The sequence below is a fragment of the Bombyx mandarina genome, chromosome 16 (assembly GCF_030267445.1).
Source record: "Bombyx mandarina strain Sakado chromosome 16, ASM3026744v2".
NCBI classification, from domain to species: Eukaryota; Metazoa; Arthropoda; class Insecta; order Lepidoptera; family Bombycidae; genus Bombyx; species Bombyx mandarina.
Window position 1 is genome coordinate 10802757 of NC_143222.1, and position 15740 is coordinate 10818496.

The 15740-nt window shown below is 37.1% G+C and overlaps 1 protein-coding gene across 2 annotated transcripts; it reads left to right on the top strand.

Moving 5' to 3' along the window:
- The first annotated feature begins 2840 nt into the window (after nucleotides 1–2840).
- LOC114240410 (uncharacterized) lies at nucleotides 2841–15476 on the top strand. 2 transcript variants are annotated; one of them, XM_028170924.2, is made up of 6 exons: nucleotides 2841–3076; nucleotides 6005–6073; nucleotides 7060–7133; nucleotides 7967–8165; nucleotides 9433–9531; nucleotides 11339–15476. In XM_028170924.2, the coding sequence occupies exons 1-6, from the start codon at nucleotides 3035–3037 to the stop codon at nucleotides 11435–11437; spliced, it is 582 nt and encodes a 193-aa protein (XP_028026725.1). In that variant the 5' UTR covers nucleotides 2841–3034; the 3' UTR covers nucleotides 11438–15476. The 2 variants fall into 2 exon arrangements, with proteins under 2 accessions (XP_028026725.1, XP_089589820.1); XM_089733694.1 differs by having other exon boundaries at nucleotides 11342–15476.
- Nucleotides 15477–15740: the final 264 nt, after the last annotated feature.

Below are 15740 nucleotides of genomic sequence, written 5' to 3' on the forward strand. Positions count from 1 at the left end.
TGTTTTCATGTCTTGCCGCCTCTCAAAGTGAAATTAATACGCTTTTATGTAAACACAACTAAAAAATAAATTAAATTTATTGTAAAAAAAAAAACGTTATCATTTTATTTGTAAAATATTTTCATCGATCTATGTTAAGTATGGCAAATTTCGAGTTTATCCCACGTTTTAGTGAGGGTCAAAATCATGTTCAAAGTTTCCATTACATACATACTACCATATGTACATACGTATGAAGCTATAATAATAAAAGTTTATTAATGACTTTTACTTTCTGTGTACCAAACGGGAATAAAGACCTACTTAAAGATACTTTACAGTTTTCACAAAAAAGATAACAAATCCATAAGTAGTTTTAAATAAAAGTAGCTTTGTTTGTCTGCAGGAACTAAGCTACCTGAACAACCACTGGCCAAAGGACGAATAACTGAACTGAAATATAGGTAGTTACTTTCATAATTATTCGTAAGGTAAATAGTATTCTCGGCCTCCATAGATAAACACAGTATTCCCGAGGCTTAACGTCACAGGCCCGAGTTATTGTCAAAGTTATCGCCACACCTCCGCACCCTCATTATTTTCGACCGCAATAAGCAAATTTAAATGAAAAAAAAAATGGTTCACGATAAGAATAACAAAATGGCTGCCGTGATTGTACGAAAAAAAAATGGCGCCAAATTTTTTATTAGGAATGCAAATTTTTGAGAACCGCTGCTGATTTTTCAAAGGAAATAATCATTGTTTTGGTGAGCAGCAAACGAATAATATAGTATAGTATAGCTTACTGTGATCATTTTCTACTACAGAGAAACTACCACGGACGAATCTTGTTGCTTGGTAGAACGACGGTCGCCAATCCTTCTACCGAATCGACTTATACCTTATATACTAAAAGACTAATATTGGCGCGCGTTGTGACTAGAATGGGTAGGTATAGCCACGCTGCTAAAAAAAACCTAATACCAAAAACTTGATACTTGGATCTCATGTCCATAAGTGATCAGTGACCAGGTGGACCGTAAGCTTGTCTACCGATAAAACTTATTTAACTTTCTAAGTTTCTTAAACATAGAACTAAAAGGCGGTAGTTCTTTTGACGTTCAACAAGTAGGTATGTACATTCATTTATGTTGAATAAAAAAAAATGTATTTGAAAAAAAAAATCTTTTGATTTGTTTTGATTTGATTTGATTTAAAACATTAACGTAAAACTTTTAAAAGATAAAATTTCTTTATGTGAAAATTTTAGTCTGGAAGTGTTGACTTCGTGGTAGCATTGTAAAAACTACACACGGTTTTTTTTAAGTCCATTTTATAAAAGTTTATATTATGTATTTGGAAATTCGTTTCAATTCCCCACTGCATCTGTCACGTGGTCAAACATTAATCAAAGATTAGTTCTCCTCTTCCTTGCGTCAATAATCCTCAATGCTGAGAGGGTCGTGGCCTCTCTGAATAACTTTCTCTTGGACTATCTTGCGCCAGCTCAGTCAATCCTCAACTGCGTGAATGGTAACGTGGACTGAGGTTTTGAGGCTAGAGCGTATATAATCCGACTAGCGCCAGCGACCAGTGGTCATCGAATCTCATAGACGTTACAAAGTCAATGCCCTCACGCACCTTCAAATAAGGTAAAAATCTCAATTATATCATATAACGGGTGTCCCTAATTGCACATCAAAACAAATGTTGTTCCTTCGAGCCCCTAATAAATAAAATGATGCGTCGATCCTTTGTTAATTTACTAATATTAGTTCGAGTTAGATTACAGGCCCGCGAATCACGGAACGATTTAAATGAATCTTGAATTTTCATACGAAGGTTTCTTGGTGATTAGTTTAATTATGTTCTTATTGAACCAACACACCCTCTATGCGCTGCCCGAGTATATAGGTCGTGATGATACGAAAGGCGACAGACGTCGCGACAGCCGTGGCGCCAACTCATGGAGCTGGACAAAGATTATGACGAATGAACAGAAGGGTCATTGGGTAATACAATAAAAAATTGTTAGTTTCACATCCCATAATAATATACAAAATAATGGATAATTTTTCTGTGCGAGAAAAAAAAGGGATACAACCATCAAAATCAGCTTATCAAGCTTATAATTGTTTGCAAGCATTTTGTTTATTGCTCAAAATTCATTAATCTTATTGAATTCTCAGGATCCACTCTCGATGCTTTCGGAGTACCATGTCCAGGCGTCATCGAAGTCGTTGAAGATTTTAACGTGTAAATTAACCCATAGACATAACCCATTAAGTTTCTTGCCGGATTTTTCCAGTGGGTGACGATTCCAAACAGGTGCTAGGCTCAGCGTTAGTACTGCTCTTGCTAGGCCTAGTGTTAGCATCTCTCAGGTTGAGCATCATCAGCTACCTACAAGCCCGTGCGTTGGAATAGCCCTTTAAATTAGTTAGCGATTACGCCATCAATAAATCAAAAGATATCCAATTAGAAAAACGATTGATTAGATAGAATAGGAAAATTGGCTATTGAAAAAAATAGTTATTCATATCATTATAAGTAGGTACGTAAAGTATTTTACTAGCAACAAGACTGGAAATTACGTAAAAAGATAGTAGGATATAAATGATTGCTATCAGAAATAAAAACAACGAGAAATAGTTGACTTCATTATTGTTTTGTATAGTCGAAATAAAATAAGCAGAAGAGAATTCAACATAGGCATTTAAGCAGACGGACTTTTCACTAATCTGTGACAGAGAGTCTGCGGGAAAAATCACCCTCTATCCCCACAGTTTTCGATTGGTCTCCTGTGTTACGCACAAAATATCAGCCAATGACAGAAATCGAATGTACAAATCAACCAATCAGTTTTCCTGAGCTGTGCAATACGACCAATAGTTTCAAAATTTCGAGTTTCCCGTGAAAAAAACCAAAAGCGTGACGTGCTATGAAATGTTCACTCGTGTTGTTTAAGCAACGTTTATGGGATAATTGCAATGATTCATTAAAATGGGAAACAAGTGTACGCGTGTGAAGTGCATCGAAGTGTAATTCCGATACAATGATAATAATCTACATAGACATTATACTTTTGGTTATTTTGGTAAGTCTACATCGAAATACTACTAAATATCAATATGTTATTGTTAATAGTGTTTTTTTTTCTTTCTTTTATTGCCCTTGTAGGCAGACGAGCATACGGCCCACCTGATGGTGAGTGGTTACCGTCGCCCATGGACTTCAGCAATGTCATGGGCAGAGCCAAGCCGCTGTCTACCGCTCAATACTCTCCACAAGCCTCATTTGAAGAAAGACATGTCATAGCGCTCGGGAAACACCGTGGAGGGGAGCTCATTCCATAGCCGGATGGTACGTGGTAACGTGAAATATATTAAAGTCGTCTATAAGTGGACTGATTGGAAGCGACACATAGTTTTATAATCAACATCAACCTAGACCTCTCGGTATGTTAAATACAAGCTAAGTTTATTATCTACCATAACAAAGATGATTATAAATTCAGCATTTACGTCAATGACAAAATCGCGTGGTTTTGAAATTGAAATATTTCCCTCAAAATGTTAATACCAATATCTTAAAAGACAGAGACTAAGAGACAGAAAAAAAGCGCTTTGAGATTCACAAAACCATGAGCTAAACGATGTATAGGGTAGTTCTTTTATTAGATTGGACCTCCCATCTGACGTTATGTGGTCGTGGGATTCTATGGTATCACACCCTGAACACCACCGATTCCTGATTGTGCTACTTGCAAACATGGCCTAGCCTGACGCACCTAGCTACAGGCCATGATTAGTAGGTGCAGTAGCATTAGGAAATCTAAGTCAATTTCTTTTTTTTTTTATTGCTTAGATGGGTGGACGAGCTCACAGCCCACCTGGTGTTAAGTGGTTACTGGAGCCCATAGACATCTACAACGTAAATCCACCGCCCACCTTGAGATATAAGTTCGAAGGTCTCAAGTATAGTTACAGTTCTTATTAAAATGAAATATTTTTTTATACAAATAGGTCTTCACCTGCCTTCACCTTTTAATATCGCCATTTACAATCGGTTGGCAGGGAGGGCGAGCCCTATTGCAGTTATATATGTATACTGTACATCAATTGCTTACTTGTGCGCGATGCAGTAATACAATCCAGTTTGAAGGGTAGGGCAGGCATTGTACTAAGTCTCTGTTGTTGAAGTCGTCGTGGCCTAAAGGATAAGACGTCCGGTGCATTCGTATATAGCGATGCAACGGTGTTCGAATCCCACAGGCGGGTACCAATTTTTCTAATGAAATACATATTTAACAAAATAAATGTTCACGATTTACTTCCACGGTGAAGAAATAACATCGTGTAATAAAAATCAAACCCGCAAAATTATAATTTGCGTTATTACTAGTAGGACGTCTTGTGAGTCCACACGGGTAGTACCACCACCCCGCCTATTTCTGCCGTGAAGCAGTAATGCGTTTCGGATTGAAGGGCGGGGCCGTTGTAACTACTTTTACTTGAGACCTTAGAACGTATATCTCTAGGTGGGTGGCGCATTTACGTTGTAGACGTCTATAAGCTCCAGTAACCACTTAACACCAGATGGACTGTGAGCTCGTCCACCATTCTAGGCAATAAAAATAAAATAAAAAAAGTATTAAGTGTTGAGATAAATCTTTATTAAATTACAGACAAAATTCCCTAATATGTCACACAGGTGTGGCAACATTGAAACGATTTGTAGATTCTGTAGGGAGATGGTGTCATTTGAGCCGGATACTTCGTGAGCCGCTAATTTTGATGTATTCTCAACTAAATCGAAATATAAATATTCGTATACGTAACATGAAATTTGGTGCTTTTTATTACGCTATTATTAGCTTCATACGTATTGTTGGTATGTAACGGAATCTTTGAACATGATTTTGACCTCCTTCAAAACGTCGCATTAACTCGAAATTTGGCGTACTTATCGAGGACCGATGACAATTCAACATATTAAACAGTTAGACCCGTTACTTACTTTCGGCAGTCAAAACAACAAATTCCTTTAAGCGCCTTTTTTTTTTACTTAGCAAATTGGAAACTGTTGTATTTGCTTGAATGTACATGAATGATTACTACTCATATTTATAAATAATACTACTTAACCGAAAAATAGAAAAATAAATAATAGTTTAAAAAATCTAAAAAAACACGCTTTTATAGGAACTAGAGGACCCGCAGTAGTCGAAATTCGACTATAATTAATTGGAATTGTAAGTTTGTACACTATTATGATTGTATTTTATACTTCTATAATCACAAATTTCGCCAAGACTACATTATAAAAAATACTAACAAAGACAAACAATATTTAATCTATTTTCAATTTGACAACAGACGTCAAGAACAAAAGTTTGACAATAAATAGCATGCATGCGTGTGTGCGTCAAATATATGGTATGTAGTGTGTGTAATGTTTTCTTTATTGATTTAATGTATCTTTTATGCATTATTTAAAAAAAATATTAGCATTGTGCACTTCTTTTCTATATTCTCTATAAGTGTGGAAAATTTCATACTCCTCCGTCCGCGCAATTTTCGTAAAAAGGGATACAAAGTTTTTGCTTCACGTATTAATATAAAGAATCTTGAATAGGAAATCGTGCTTCTCAAAATATTATCAAGATGATAATTTTTCTACTCATATCTGTCAATATATTTTTTTCTTATTAATCAAACTTTATTTATTAAAAAAAAAGAACATAATATTTCTAACCTAAAAGTACATGTTATTATCCGCAACATGCTTCGTCAGATTACAGAAATAGAGTTATCAGCAACATGCTTCGTCAAAAAGTACAATACTTTCTTTCAGCTACAAGCGTCGTCAATAAAATATGTATTTATAACTATTGACACATGCACCTCACTCTTTTTTTACAATTTTTTTTTTATTTTCTATTTTTTTAATTGAACTTTCGATAAAAGCGTGTTTTTTTTGTTTTTAATTTTAAACTTATTATTCATTTAATCATTATTTTTAGGTATGCCTCACAGTATTTGCCTGCGGTTACTGTTTCTACAGAGTTCATAGGCTACAACGCGACGGGCAAGTGAGTGTAATGATTTAGATATTGCTTTTATATGACTGACTCGGTGGAGTAGTAGTTAGCAGCCCTGAATTTTGGGTCGAGGGTCGCGGGTTCGATTATCGCATCGGACAAACATTGTGTGACGAACAGATTTGTTTGCCTTTTGTCTGGGTGCTATTATCTATCTAATATATAAAATTCACGTGTCACAATGTTAGTTGCCATACTCCTCTGAAACGGTTTGACCGATTTTTATGAAGTTTTATTTGCATGTTCAGTAGGTCTGAGAATCGGCTACTATCTATTTTTCATACCCCTAAGTGATAAGGGTTGTCCACTCCTAACGTTTTTTATTTTTTATTTTTTGGACATTTTTTTTATTACTAGTTAACCCGACAGACTTCGTAGTGCCTCAATCGATAAGTAAAAGACCTAAACTTTTGTATAAAATAAGCTTAAAACAAACAAAAGACACATGAAAGGAAAAGAAAAATATTTTTGAATTAATTGCAATTGATTTTTATTTAATTCCGAGCATTTTCATATTTATCTATACCTTTTAAACCTTCTCTGGACTTCTACAAATAATTCAAGACCAAAATTAGCCAAATCGGTTTAGCCCTTCTCGAATTTTAGCGAGACTAACGAACAGCAATTCATTTTTATATATAAATATAAGGAAGCATTATGTGGTTGAATGAGTTTTCGTTATTTTTATATTCCCTCATCGTTCACAGCGCTACATGCCTCTTTCACTCATTTACCACATCCTTACACACTTACAATAAGTTTTTTTTTTTCTACACTAGAAATTCCCTAGAAATCTTATATATGGCAAAACAACGTTTGCCGGGTCAGCTAGTATATGTATATATTTAAACGTGTTTAAGTACATTTGTTTACCAGTTCGTTCCTTCGTTATGCATCACACGTGCATACGTCGGATCTCAGAAGTGCAAATCAACTGAAATTGATCCTAAAAGAACTGTTAATTAATTCGTTGGCAGGTCGAGATTCTACTCAGACCAACAAAGGTCCTCTTCTCTCATAAAAGCGAGGGAGATTCTTGCGAGCAGTTGAGGTAAGACGCGTTGAGTTTATTGGAACGTGAGAATTGAAATGTGAATATATATAAATACCTAAGTTGACACGGCAGCCTTCTAGCACACTGAGTTTCTCACCGGATCTTCTCAGTGGGTCGCGTTTCCGACCCAGTGGTAGATTCAGTAAAGCACTACTCTTGCTAGGGCCAGTGTTAGCAACACCTCCAGTTTGAGCTCCGACAGCTCACCTACACGCTAGGATAAGGCTGATATAGCCTCCCAAGCTATCAACATGGGTAGGTAAAAAAAAAAGCAGGATTCTTAACTTGTTTATTGCTTTTAGACGAGCGGACGAGATCACAAAGAAATATTCGAATTTGTATAAAAATATATTCAAATCATTTATTTTCATTGTGTTTAAAAATAGTTACAAACTAGATTTGGAATCTCGATTTGAAAAAGTATATACTTGTATTAGGAGTAACAACCTACATGGGTTAACTAGATACAGAAGCCCGTGGACATCAACAAGGTAATTGCCACCACCCACTTTGATACATAAGTTCTTAGTCTCAGTTCTACAAGGGTCGCCCCAGCCTTTTTACTGGTTCGTGGCAGACATAGACAAGGTGGTGGTACCTAACTGCACGGGCTCACAAGATGCCCTAACGCGACTGACTATAATTTTATGTAGGTTAGATTTTTATTACACTTAAGTTCAGACCGTATTTCATTACAAAATTTGGTACCTACCTGCAGGATTCGAACACCGGCACAGTCGCATCGGTCGTTACAAGTGCACCAGACGTCTTATCCTCTAGACCATGGTAATAACAAAATCCTTTAACCACTTCACTGCTTTCTCTACTAGGACCGTGGTCGCCTACCAGAACCCGTTCACGGGGGATTACTGCATCCACAAAAGCCGCCTTGGAACGGGCTATGTGAATGCAATGCAAACTCCTGATTCCCCTGACAGCGGGGTTTCCGACGAATACGAACCTTTGAACCTAGATCCCGTTCCAGAGAAATTGCCTGAAGGAACAAAGCTGTCAAACGCTGTGAATATTGTGAGTATGTTTGACATAGGCATTACCAAGTGCACCTTTTGCACCACTTGGTTTGTGTTCCTAATTCTTCTTACCTTCTGCGGGCCTACTGGAAGATATTTCAACATGAAATAAGTAGTGCCCTTGTACTCTGTATCCTTATTGTTGTGTTTCTTCTAACAGCGGTGTGTAGAAAATATATTAAATAAATAAAATAAATAAATAGGCCTGTATTCGGTTTTCTTGATTCGAGCTGCAGTACAAACCAAGATATGCCACGGATTCAGGTCGACGTCGCCGTAAACACGTCATTACGGATCCTCCCGATCCATTAACGATGCCTATAGGTACCTCAAGCATCAGTTATCGTCCTCGCCGAACCCGTCGCTTGTGACGAAGGGCTCAACGAGTAATTTAACCCATAGACACAGCCTACTGAGTTTCTCGCCGGATCTTCTCAGTGGGTAGAGTTTCCGGTCCAGTGGTAAATTCGACGAACCATTGCTCTCGCTAGGGCCAGTGTTAGCAACACTTCCGGTTTGAGTCCCGAGAGCTCACCTACACGCTAGGGCGAATCTGAAATATCATCTCAAGGCTATCAGCATAGGTAGGAAAAAAACGGATTCAGAGAATCGTAATGCATAAATAGAGATAATGTAGTTTATTGTTGTTCCAGGCAATTTAATTCTCAAAATTGCATTCTTACAACGGTTTTTTTTACACGTTGACACCAATATTGAGGTTAGTTAGATACGAAAGTACGTTCTGTCACTGTATGCTTTAATTTCCATTTGTTGAAGATATGGTTCTTACTAAGACCAACTAAATCCCTATCATCGCGGTAGTAATTTTACCGACCTATTTTTGAAGTGAAAACTTCTTTAGAATCGTTGTAATTTCAAACCGGATGCAACGGAAAAAACGACAGGTAAGAGACACAAATACAAAAATGTGTAGGATGAAGCCAGCAAAGAATGAGACAGAAATATACATACTATTTAATACAGCGCCATCTGTGAGATTTTTTAATACTAACGTGTGTATGAAAGCTCTTGTAGTGAATTTTAATTTAGGATTATACGTGAAATTAAAATATTAATTCACAGAGCGCGCTACCTTACAATTATTTACTAATGACAAAATTTTACATATACTTAAGATGTTTAGGATAATTGTATTTTAATTTTGGAAGGTTTCAGTTCTACCACGTGTGAATTGCACACATGTATTTTTTTTTGTTCCTATATTCTTTGTTCTACTTCGAATAAGATTAACTTGTCTGTTTTAGCCTCAATCTCAATTAGCGGGAAGTTCGTCTGAAGGTCTGAATGCATCGAAGGAGAAACTGAATGGAACACACGAAGAAGCGATAATATTGTTTAGTGAGGTACGTTTTTTTCTTCTTCAAATACATTTTGAATTTGCAGTGCCAGGAGCCTGCGCCAGGAGACAGCCCGAAGACACTATGCATTACTGATTACTTGTTAGCTTTTAGAGGCGGGGATACATATAATTCGACACTTCTGCCCTTGGGATATTTTGTCTATGGGTAGGCCAATGGGCTAGCAAGTCATCTCAGGATGTATTCAAGTTATAGTTCGTAAATACGCATTAAAGTTATAGTTCAGACCAAAGCCCCAAGGGATTCTGTTACAGCAATATATTTACTGCCATTAACGCTGCATAACCACAGGCTATACCGAATTGACGATAATCCGGCACAACCACCTATGTAATATGTGGTCTTAGTGGCAATCGGCACATTCATCTATATCGGACGCCTGAGATAGGCATAGCAAATGGTGCAAATGGACGAGGTGCCTTCTGGAAGGTCGGCTGGAGGACCGTAGGAGTAGAGGCAGGTCCAAGCTCAGCTGGTTGAGTGCTGTCGAACAGGACACCAAGAATTTAGGCGTGGTAATTTTGTGAAATAAAGCCACGAAAACGCCAGTCCAAGGCCTGCCCGCGCCCATAATGTTTCAGATGATGATGACTAACAATACAAAATACAAACATCTTCATTCTCCTACCCTTCTCTGAGTCACCTGGGGTCGATGCAACATGTTTTCTCCTTCCATGCTCCTCTATCATATACCATTTCTTCGCTCACTCCCATCTTACACGTATCGTCTTCATGCAATCATCCATTTCATCTTAGGTTCACCTCTTCTTCTAAAGCCTTCCACATTCATAGCTCATCAGTCATTAAAACTCTTTTACCAACTTCATTGTCATTTCGTCTCGTCACATGTCCATACCATCCCAAACCCGCACTTTTCAACTTCTCTGTCACAGGTGCCACTTTCAGACAAAATACAAAGTAAAAATACAATCATGATCTCAATAATATAAATATATAAAACATATTACATGATACCGATTAGGCGATTTATGCCAAGCAAAAGGTACTACTATAAAGGCAAAACAAAAAAAAATTGAACAACTCTGGAAAGTCTCTTAAAAAAGTATTCAAGAACAAAAAATATTCAAATCACTCAAGACGGTCCGTGGAAGCGTCTTATCAAATTTAAAATTGTAATTCTTGAAACACAAGGGAGGGAAACGGTGTAAGACTGAAAAAGCATGATTAGGGAGTTATTGCTTTGAATACCGGCCTCCTCTCTGTGGCTCTCGATTAAGTACACTCATATATACAAACGACCCGCGCTCTATCTGTCGTCATTTGGTCAAAGCATCATGACTAAACCAAATTAATCACATAGACCCAAAACTCAGCTGATGAACGGTCAATACCAAAGCCAATACTCCGTAACTCTGTCTATTTTTAGCTACAATGGTAGTACTACATTTCCTCAAGTCATCCACATATTTATCGACTTCTCAATTGTCTTTGTAGGCAGCGAGAATATGACCCACCTAATCACTTTCGCTCAGACTCTAGCAATATCAGGACCATTACCTACCACTGAGAACTCTGTTCAAACCTCATTTGAAGAAGGACGTATCATATTGTTATATTTGTTTGACGTCCGTCCATAACCCTCTAATTTCAAGGGTCAAAAGGTACTAGAAGTCGGCACTGGTCTTTTCATTATTTGTTTCAACGTATTTCGTAATACTAGAAGCAGTAGTTCGAGTCATCACGCATAATTTCCGAAAAGATTATTGTCATATAAATTTGTAATATTATTATAACAACTTACTGTTGACAGTCATAATTATTTCCATTCCAGCAGCCGTCGACGCCAACTAAAGATAAAATCAGTCCAAAACCTGACGATTACAGCCTCAACAAAACTTGGAACTGGAAATATACTGAATACCAAATATAAATCATGAAAAGATCTCACCAAACGCTCAGTTAAAGAAAAAGGTCAATTTCCAAATAACTTATGATTTAAATACGATTTCTCAGCGGTATCTGCACTGAGAGCGGCTTAAACCTCAGAGGACCTACATCCCATTTGTTAACACCATCACAAACGTGTACTGCCGGACATAGGTCTCCGCCAAGCCTCGCAACAATGATCGGTCCAACATAACCCGCATCCACTGGATTCCTGCGAGCTTTACCAAGTCGTCTGTCCACCTCATGTGAGACCTACCCAACACACAGCTCGAGCTATAAACTAGAAACAAGATGTCAATAACATTAACACCATCACTGCGGAAGAAGGCTTGTATCGGAACGCCGCGGTACTTTCAGCTAGTGCGGACGAACAAAACTATATCGCTCTCGCTGTGCAGACCCATTATTTTAGGTGTTTGTAAGAGTTCAACACCAACAATTGTTGTTGTTGTTGTAGTCCTAGGGTACCCCGCTGGTACATAGGGCCCTCACAAGCTGTCTCCACTTTACCCTGTCTTGCGCTTGCTCCTTGACATCACTCCAGGTCGCGTTGGCAGTCCTCATCTCACTCTCCACGGTGCGTCGCCAAATATATACAGGGCGACCAGATCTTCTCCTGCCAAGCGGTTGCCACTCAAACGTGATTGATGCTGCGTTGACTCCGCTGCGCCGTAGAGTGTGTCCTATCTAACGCCATTTCCGATGGGCGATGTCTTGCGCCATGGGGTTCTGGTTACATTTAACAACCGACAATTATATACCTACTATAAATTGCATACCGTATGTTTTTCGCAAAGTTTAGCAATTTAACCTACCCTAGTGCTAGTGGGTCGAGAAATTCCTTATACACATTGGTGACAATATCATTGGGGACGCAATTCGATCCGCCGCCGCACCAGACGAAGGTTTACGATTTTGCCGCAGCCAAAGTGTTAAAGTATTTTGACAGAACTGTACATTGGTTATCAGAAGGAAGCAATGTAACTTAAGTTTCACCCATATTATCTCCGCATCCCCCTATCGATGAATGGAAAGGAATGTGCAAACTATTAAAAAAACTAATGTGTTGTGCGTAAAGTATATTGAAAACAAATTCAAATAATTTATTTCAAAGTGAATGTCATCGTAGCGTACGTTTTGAATGACGAATGAAGTTATCAACATTTCTAAAGAGAGTCTTAATAAAAACAAGGCGAAATAAACTCAGCCCTCGCTTTTAAATGAAATCTATATATTAATACGTGAAGCAAAAACTTATACGAAGAACCAACAGAATAATACACTGAGTTGTCTTTTACAAATTCTGCGAATCCATCTCTTGCCAATGCTATTTTAAGCATGCGAATTCTTTGCCTGTAAGAACAGGACACATTTCAATTTCTATTGAACATTAATTTCCCTCTTTTTATTTTTATTGTTTTTTGTAAGTTCTTTTGGGTGTCAGACATCTATATATTAATACGTGAAGCAAAAACTTTGTATCCCTTTTTACGAAAATTGCGCGCACGGAGGAGTATGAAATTTTCCACACTTATAGAGAATATAGAGAAGAAGTGCATAACGCTAATATTTTTTTTAAATAATGCACAAAGGATACATTAAATCGATAAAGAAAACATTACACACACTACGTACCATGTATTTGTCGCACACACGCATGCATACTATTTATTGTCAAGCTTTTCTTCTTCACGTCTGTTGTCAAATTGAGAATAGATTAAATATTATTTGTCTTTGTTAATATTTTTTATAGTGTAGTCGTGGCGAAATTTGTGATTGTAGAAGTATAAAATACAATCATAATAGCGTACAAACTTACAATTCCAATTAATTATAGTCGAATTTCGACTACTGCGGGACCTCTAGTAAAAATAAATAAGCAATCCAAAGTGAACAACACATATCCAAATCGTGGTCTATCTGTTAGCTTAATGATGCTCAATATCCAATAAATGGACAAAGAAAAAGAAACCCGACTCCTCCCAAAGCCACCGAATACTAAAGGACGATAATAATGGGTAGTTTGATTTTACGAACCGTCCCATTGAAACCATATTCAAATTCGAGTACTTACACAATAAGGTATTCATAACAAAACCATTGTATTCTCAATCATTTAGAAATACGAAAATAATGAGACATGTTTTTCCATTCAATAATCAGATATATATTTATTTTCGCATTATTTTATTAAGAGCTTGAACAAAGAACAAGACGCGGTATTCATATAAAAAGAAAGTCTTAAAAACGCTGGAAGTCGCAAAAAACTTTTATATAAATACATATTTTCCGAATCTATTTGAACAGAGGTTAAAAACATTCTTATACACACACATATAGTCTTAATTTTTAAGAAATTAATAATGTAATATTGGTGAAAAAGTCGAAAATGTATTCCGTCCTATTGCTTAGCAAGAATTCATGTTGGTTCCACTGCTTGTGTTTTGTCATAATTGCTAGCATGCGTTCCGAAATATCTTCAACGTATTTTTAATTAACTATATTAATTTTTTATTTAAGACAGTAACCACTCTCCATCAGATAGGCCGTATGCACGTCTGCCTACAGGGGCAATAAAAATATATTTTATAACTAACAGTTTCCGTCGGCGAAATCAAGCAAACAGCTTACAATCCTAAGAAGATAAGGCAATTAGTTTATTTATTATTAATAAGTAAGATGTATATTTCTGGTTAAAAGCCATTCGTCCAACTAAACTATATTAATATGAAACGAAATTGTGCTTCAAAATTACTGGTGGTAGGACCTCTTGTGAGTCCGCGCGGGTAGGTATCACCTCCCTGCCTATTTCTGCCGTGAAGCAGTAATGCGTTTCGGTTTGAAGGGTGGGGCAGCCGTTGTAGAGAGATACTGAGATCTTAGAACTTATATCTCAAGGTGGGTGGCGCATTTACGTCGTAAATGTCTATGGGCTCCAGTAACCACTTAACACCAGGTGGGCTGTGAGCTTGTCCACCCAGCTAAGCAAAAAAAAAAAATTCTATTTATGGTAATTTTGTTCAAGAAAGTGTGAGTGAATTTGTTTATAAATAAAATAATTTACTAGAATGTGAAAGGTTTCTTTTGTGACGCCTCAGTTACTAAGTGCTGATGGTTGAGTTTTCTGATTAAAATCATTATTATTTTTGTAACAAAACTACTCTTGTATTCTAATATTAAGGTAATGTAAGATGCAACTTTGGTTAAGTCAATCATATTATACAATTGAATACTGGTTAAATATGTGAAAAATAAGTCATTTCTTAAAACCATGCCCCACCATGGGGAGTACTCTGAGTAATTGTTTGAGATGGTACCATCATCTCGTTATTACTATTGCACCGCCCGCCACCGGAGTAGAGTTCATCCATACTACCTAGAGCCACTGCGGTCATCCACAGTGCGTTTCCAGAGATCCTTTGCCACGTACCATCCGGCTATGGAATGAGCTCCCCTCCACGGTGTTTCCCGAGCGCTATGACATGTCCTTCTTCAAACAAGACTTGTGGAGAGTACTTAACGGTAGGCAGCGGCTTGGCTCTGCCCCTGGCATTGCTGAAGTCCATGGGCGACGGTAACCACTCACCATCAGGTGGGCCGTATGCTCGTCTGCCTACAAGGGCAATAAAAAAAACCGTTCCATACAACCTGCTGTACGTACGTTAATATTATACTATAACAACAAAAAAATCTCTAAAATAATATGTAAACTTTAAATTTTAGATAAGATTAAGCATAAATACAAATACACAAATTCTCATTTCATATGACATTTTTTTTGCTGTTTCATAATTTGAGTACCAGAAATGAAATGATCGCGCTGAATGCAAAAAAAAAATTATTAGGAGTATATAATTCTGTGTTTATTGGTTCAAGAAAACCGAATCTCAAAATTAACTTGCCAGTACAATATTCAGATATTAATGAATTTATGTATGTGATGTTTTCCTCGTGCCAAATTTTATTAGAATACTATTGATGCTTTCATTACCTATATTAATTGTTATTAATTAAATATTTATTAATAGAATTTATGATGTTATAAAATAAAAATATTAATTTGAAAGGTGTATAGTTTTTCTACTTATTTTGAGATCCCAGATTTAATTTGTGTGCTGTGTAAGTAGATGAGCATACCCGATGGTCACTGGTGCTCATATATATTAGTATTGCCAGGAGCACAGCCCATCAGCAGTATGCTGCTTACGAATCTCCTCAAGCTTCGTTCGAAGGCTATCTCATACCACTCGTGAAAAACAGTGGAGAGGAGTTTTCTCCACAGCTGA

Bases quoted from the DNA above. Each gene is read 5' to 3' on its own strand.
- LOC114240410 (XM_028170924.2), top strand. From the start codon at position 3,035: ATGATAATAATCTACATAGACATTATACTTTTGGTTATTTTG. The intron at 6,074-7,059 runs GTGAGTGTAATG...ATTCGTTGGCAG, and splicing joins GGCTACAACGCGACGGGCAA to GTCGAGATTCTACTCAGACC. The intron at 9,532-11,338 runs GTACGTTTTTTT...TTTCCATTCCAG, and splicing joins CGATAATATTGTTTAGTGAG to CAGCCGTCGACGCCAACTAA.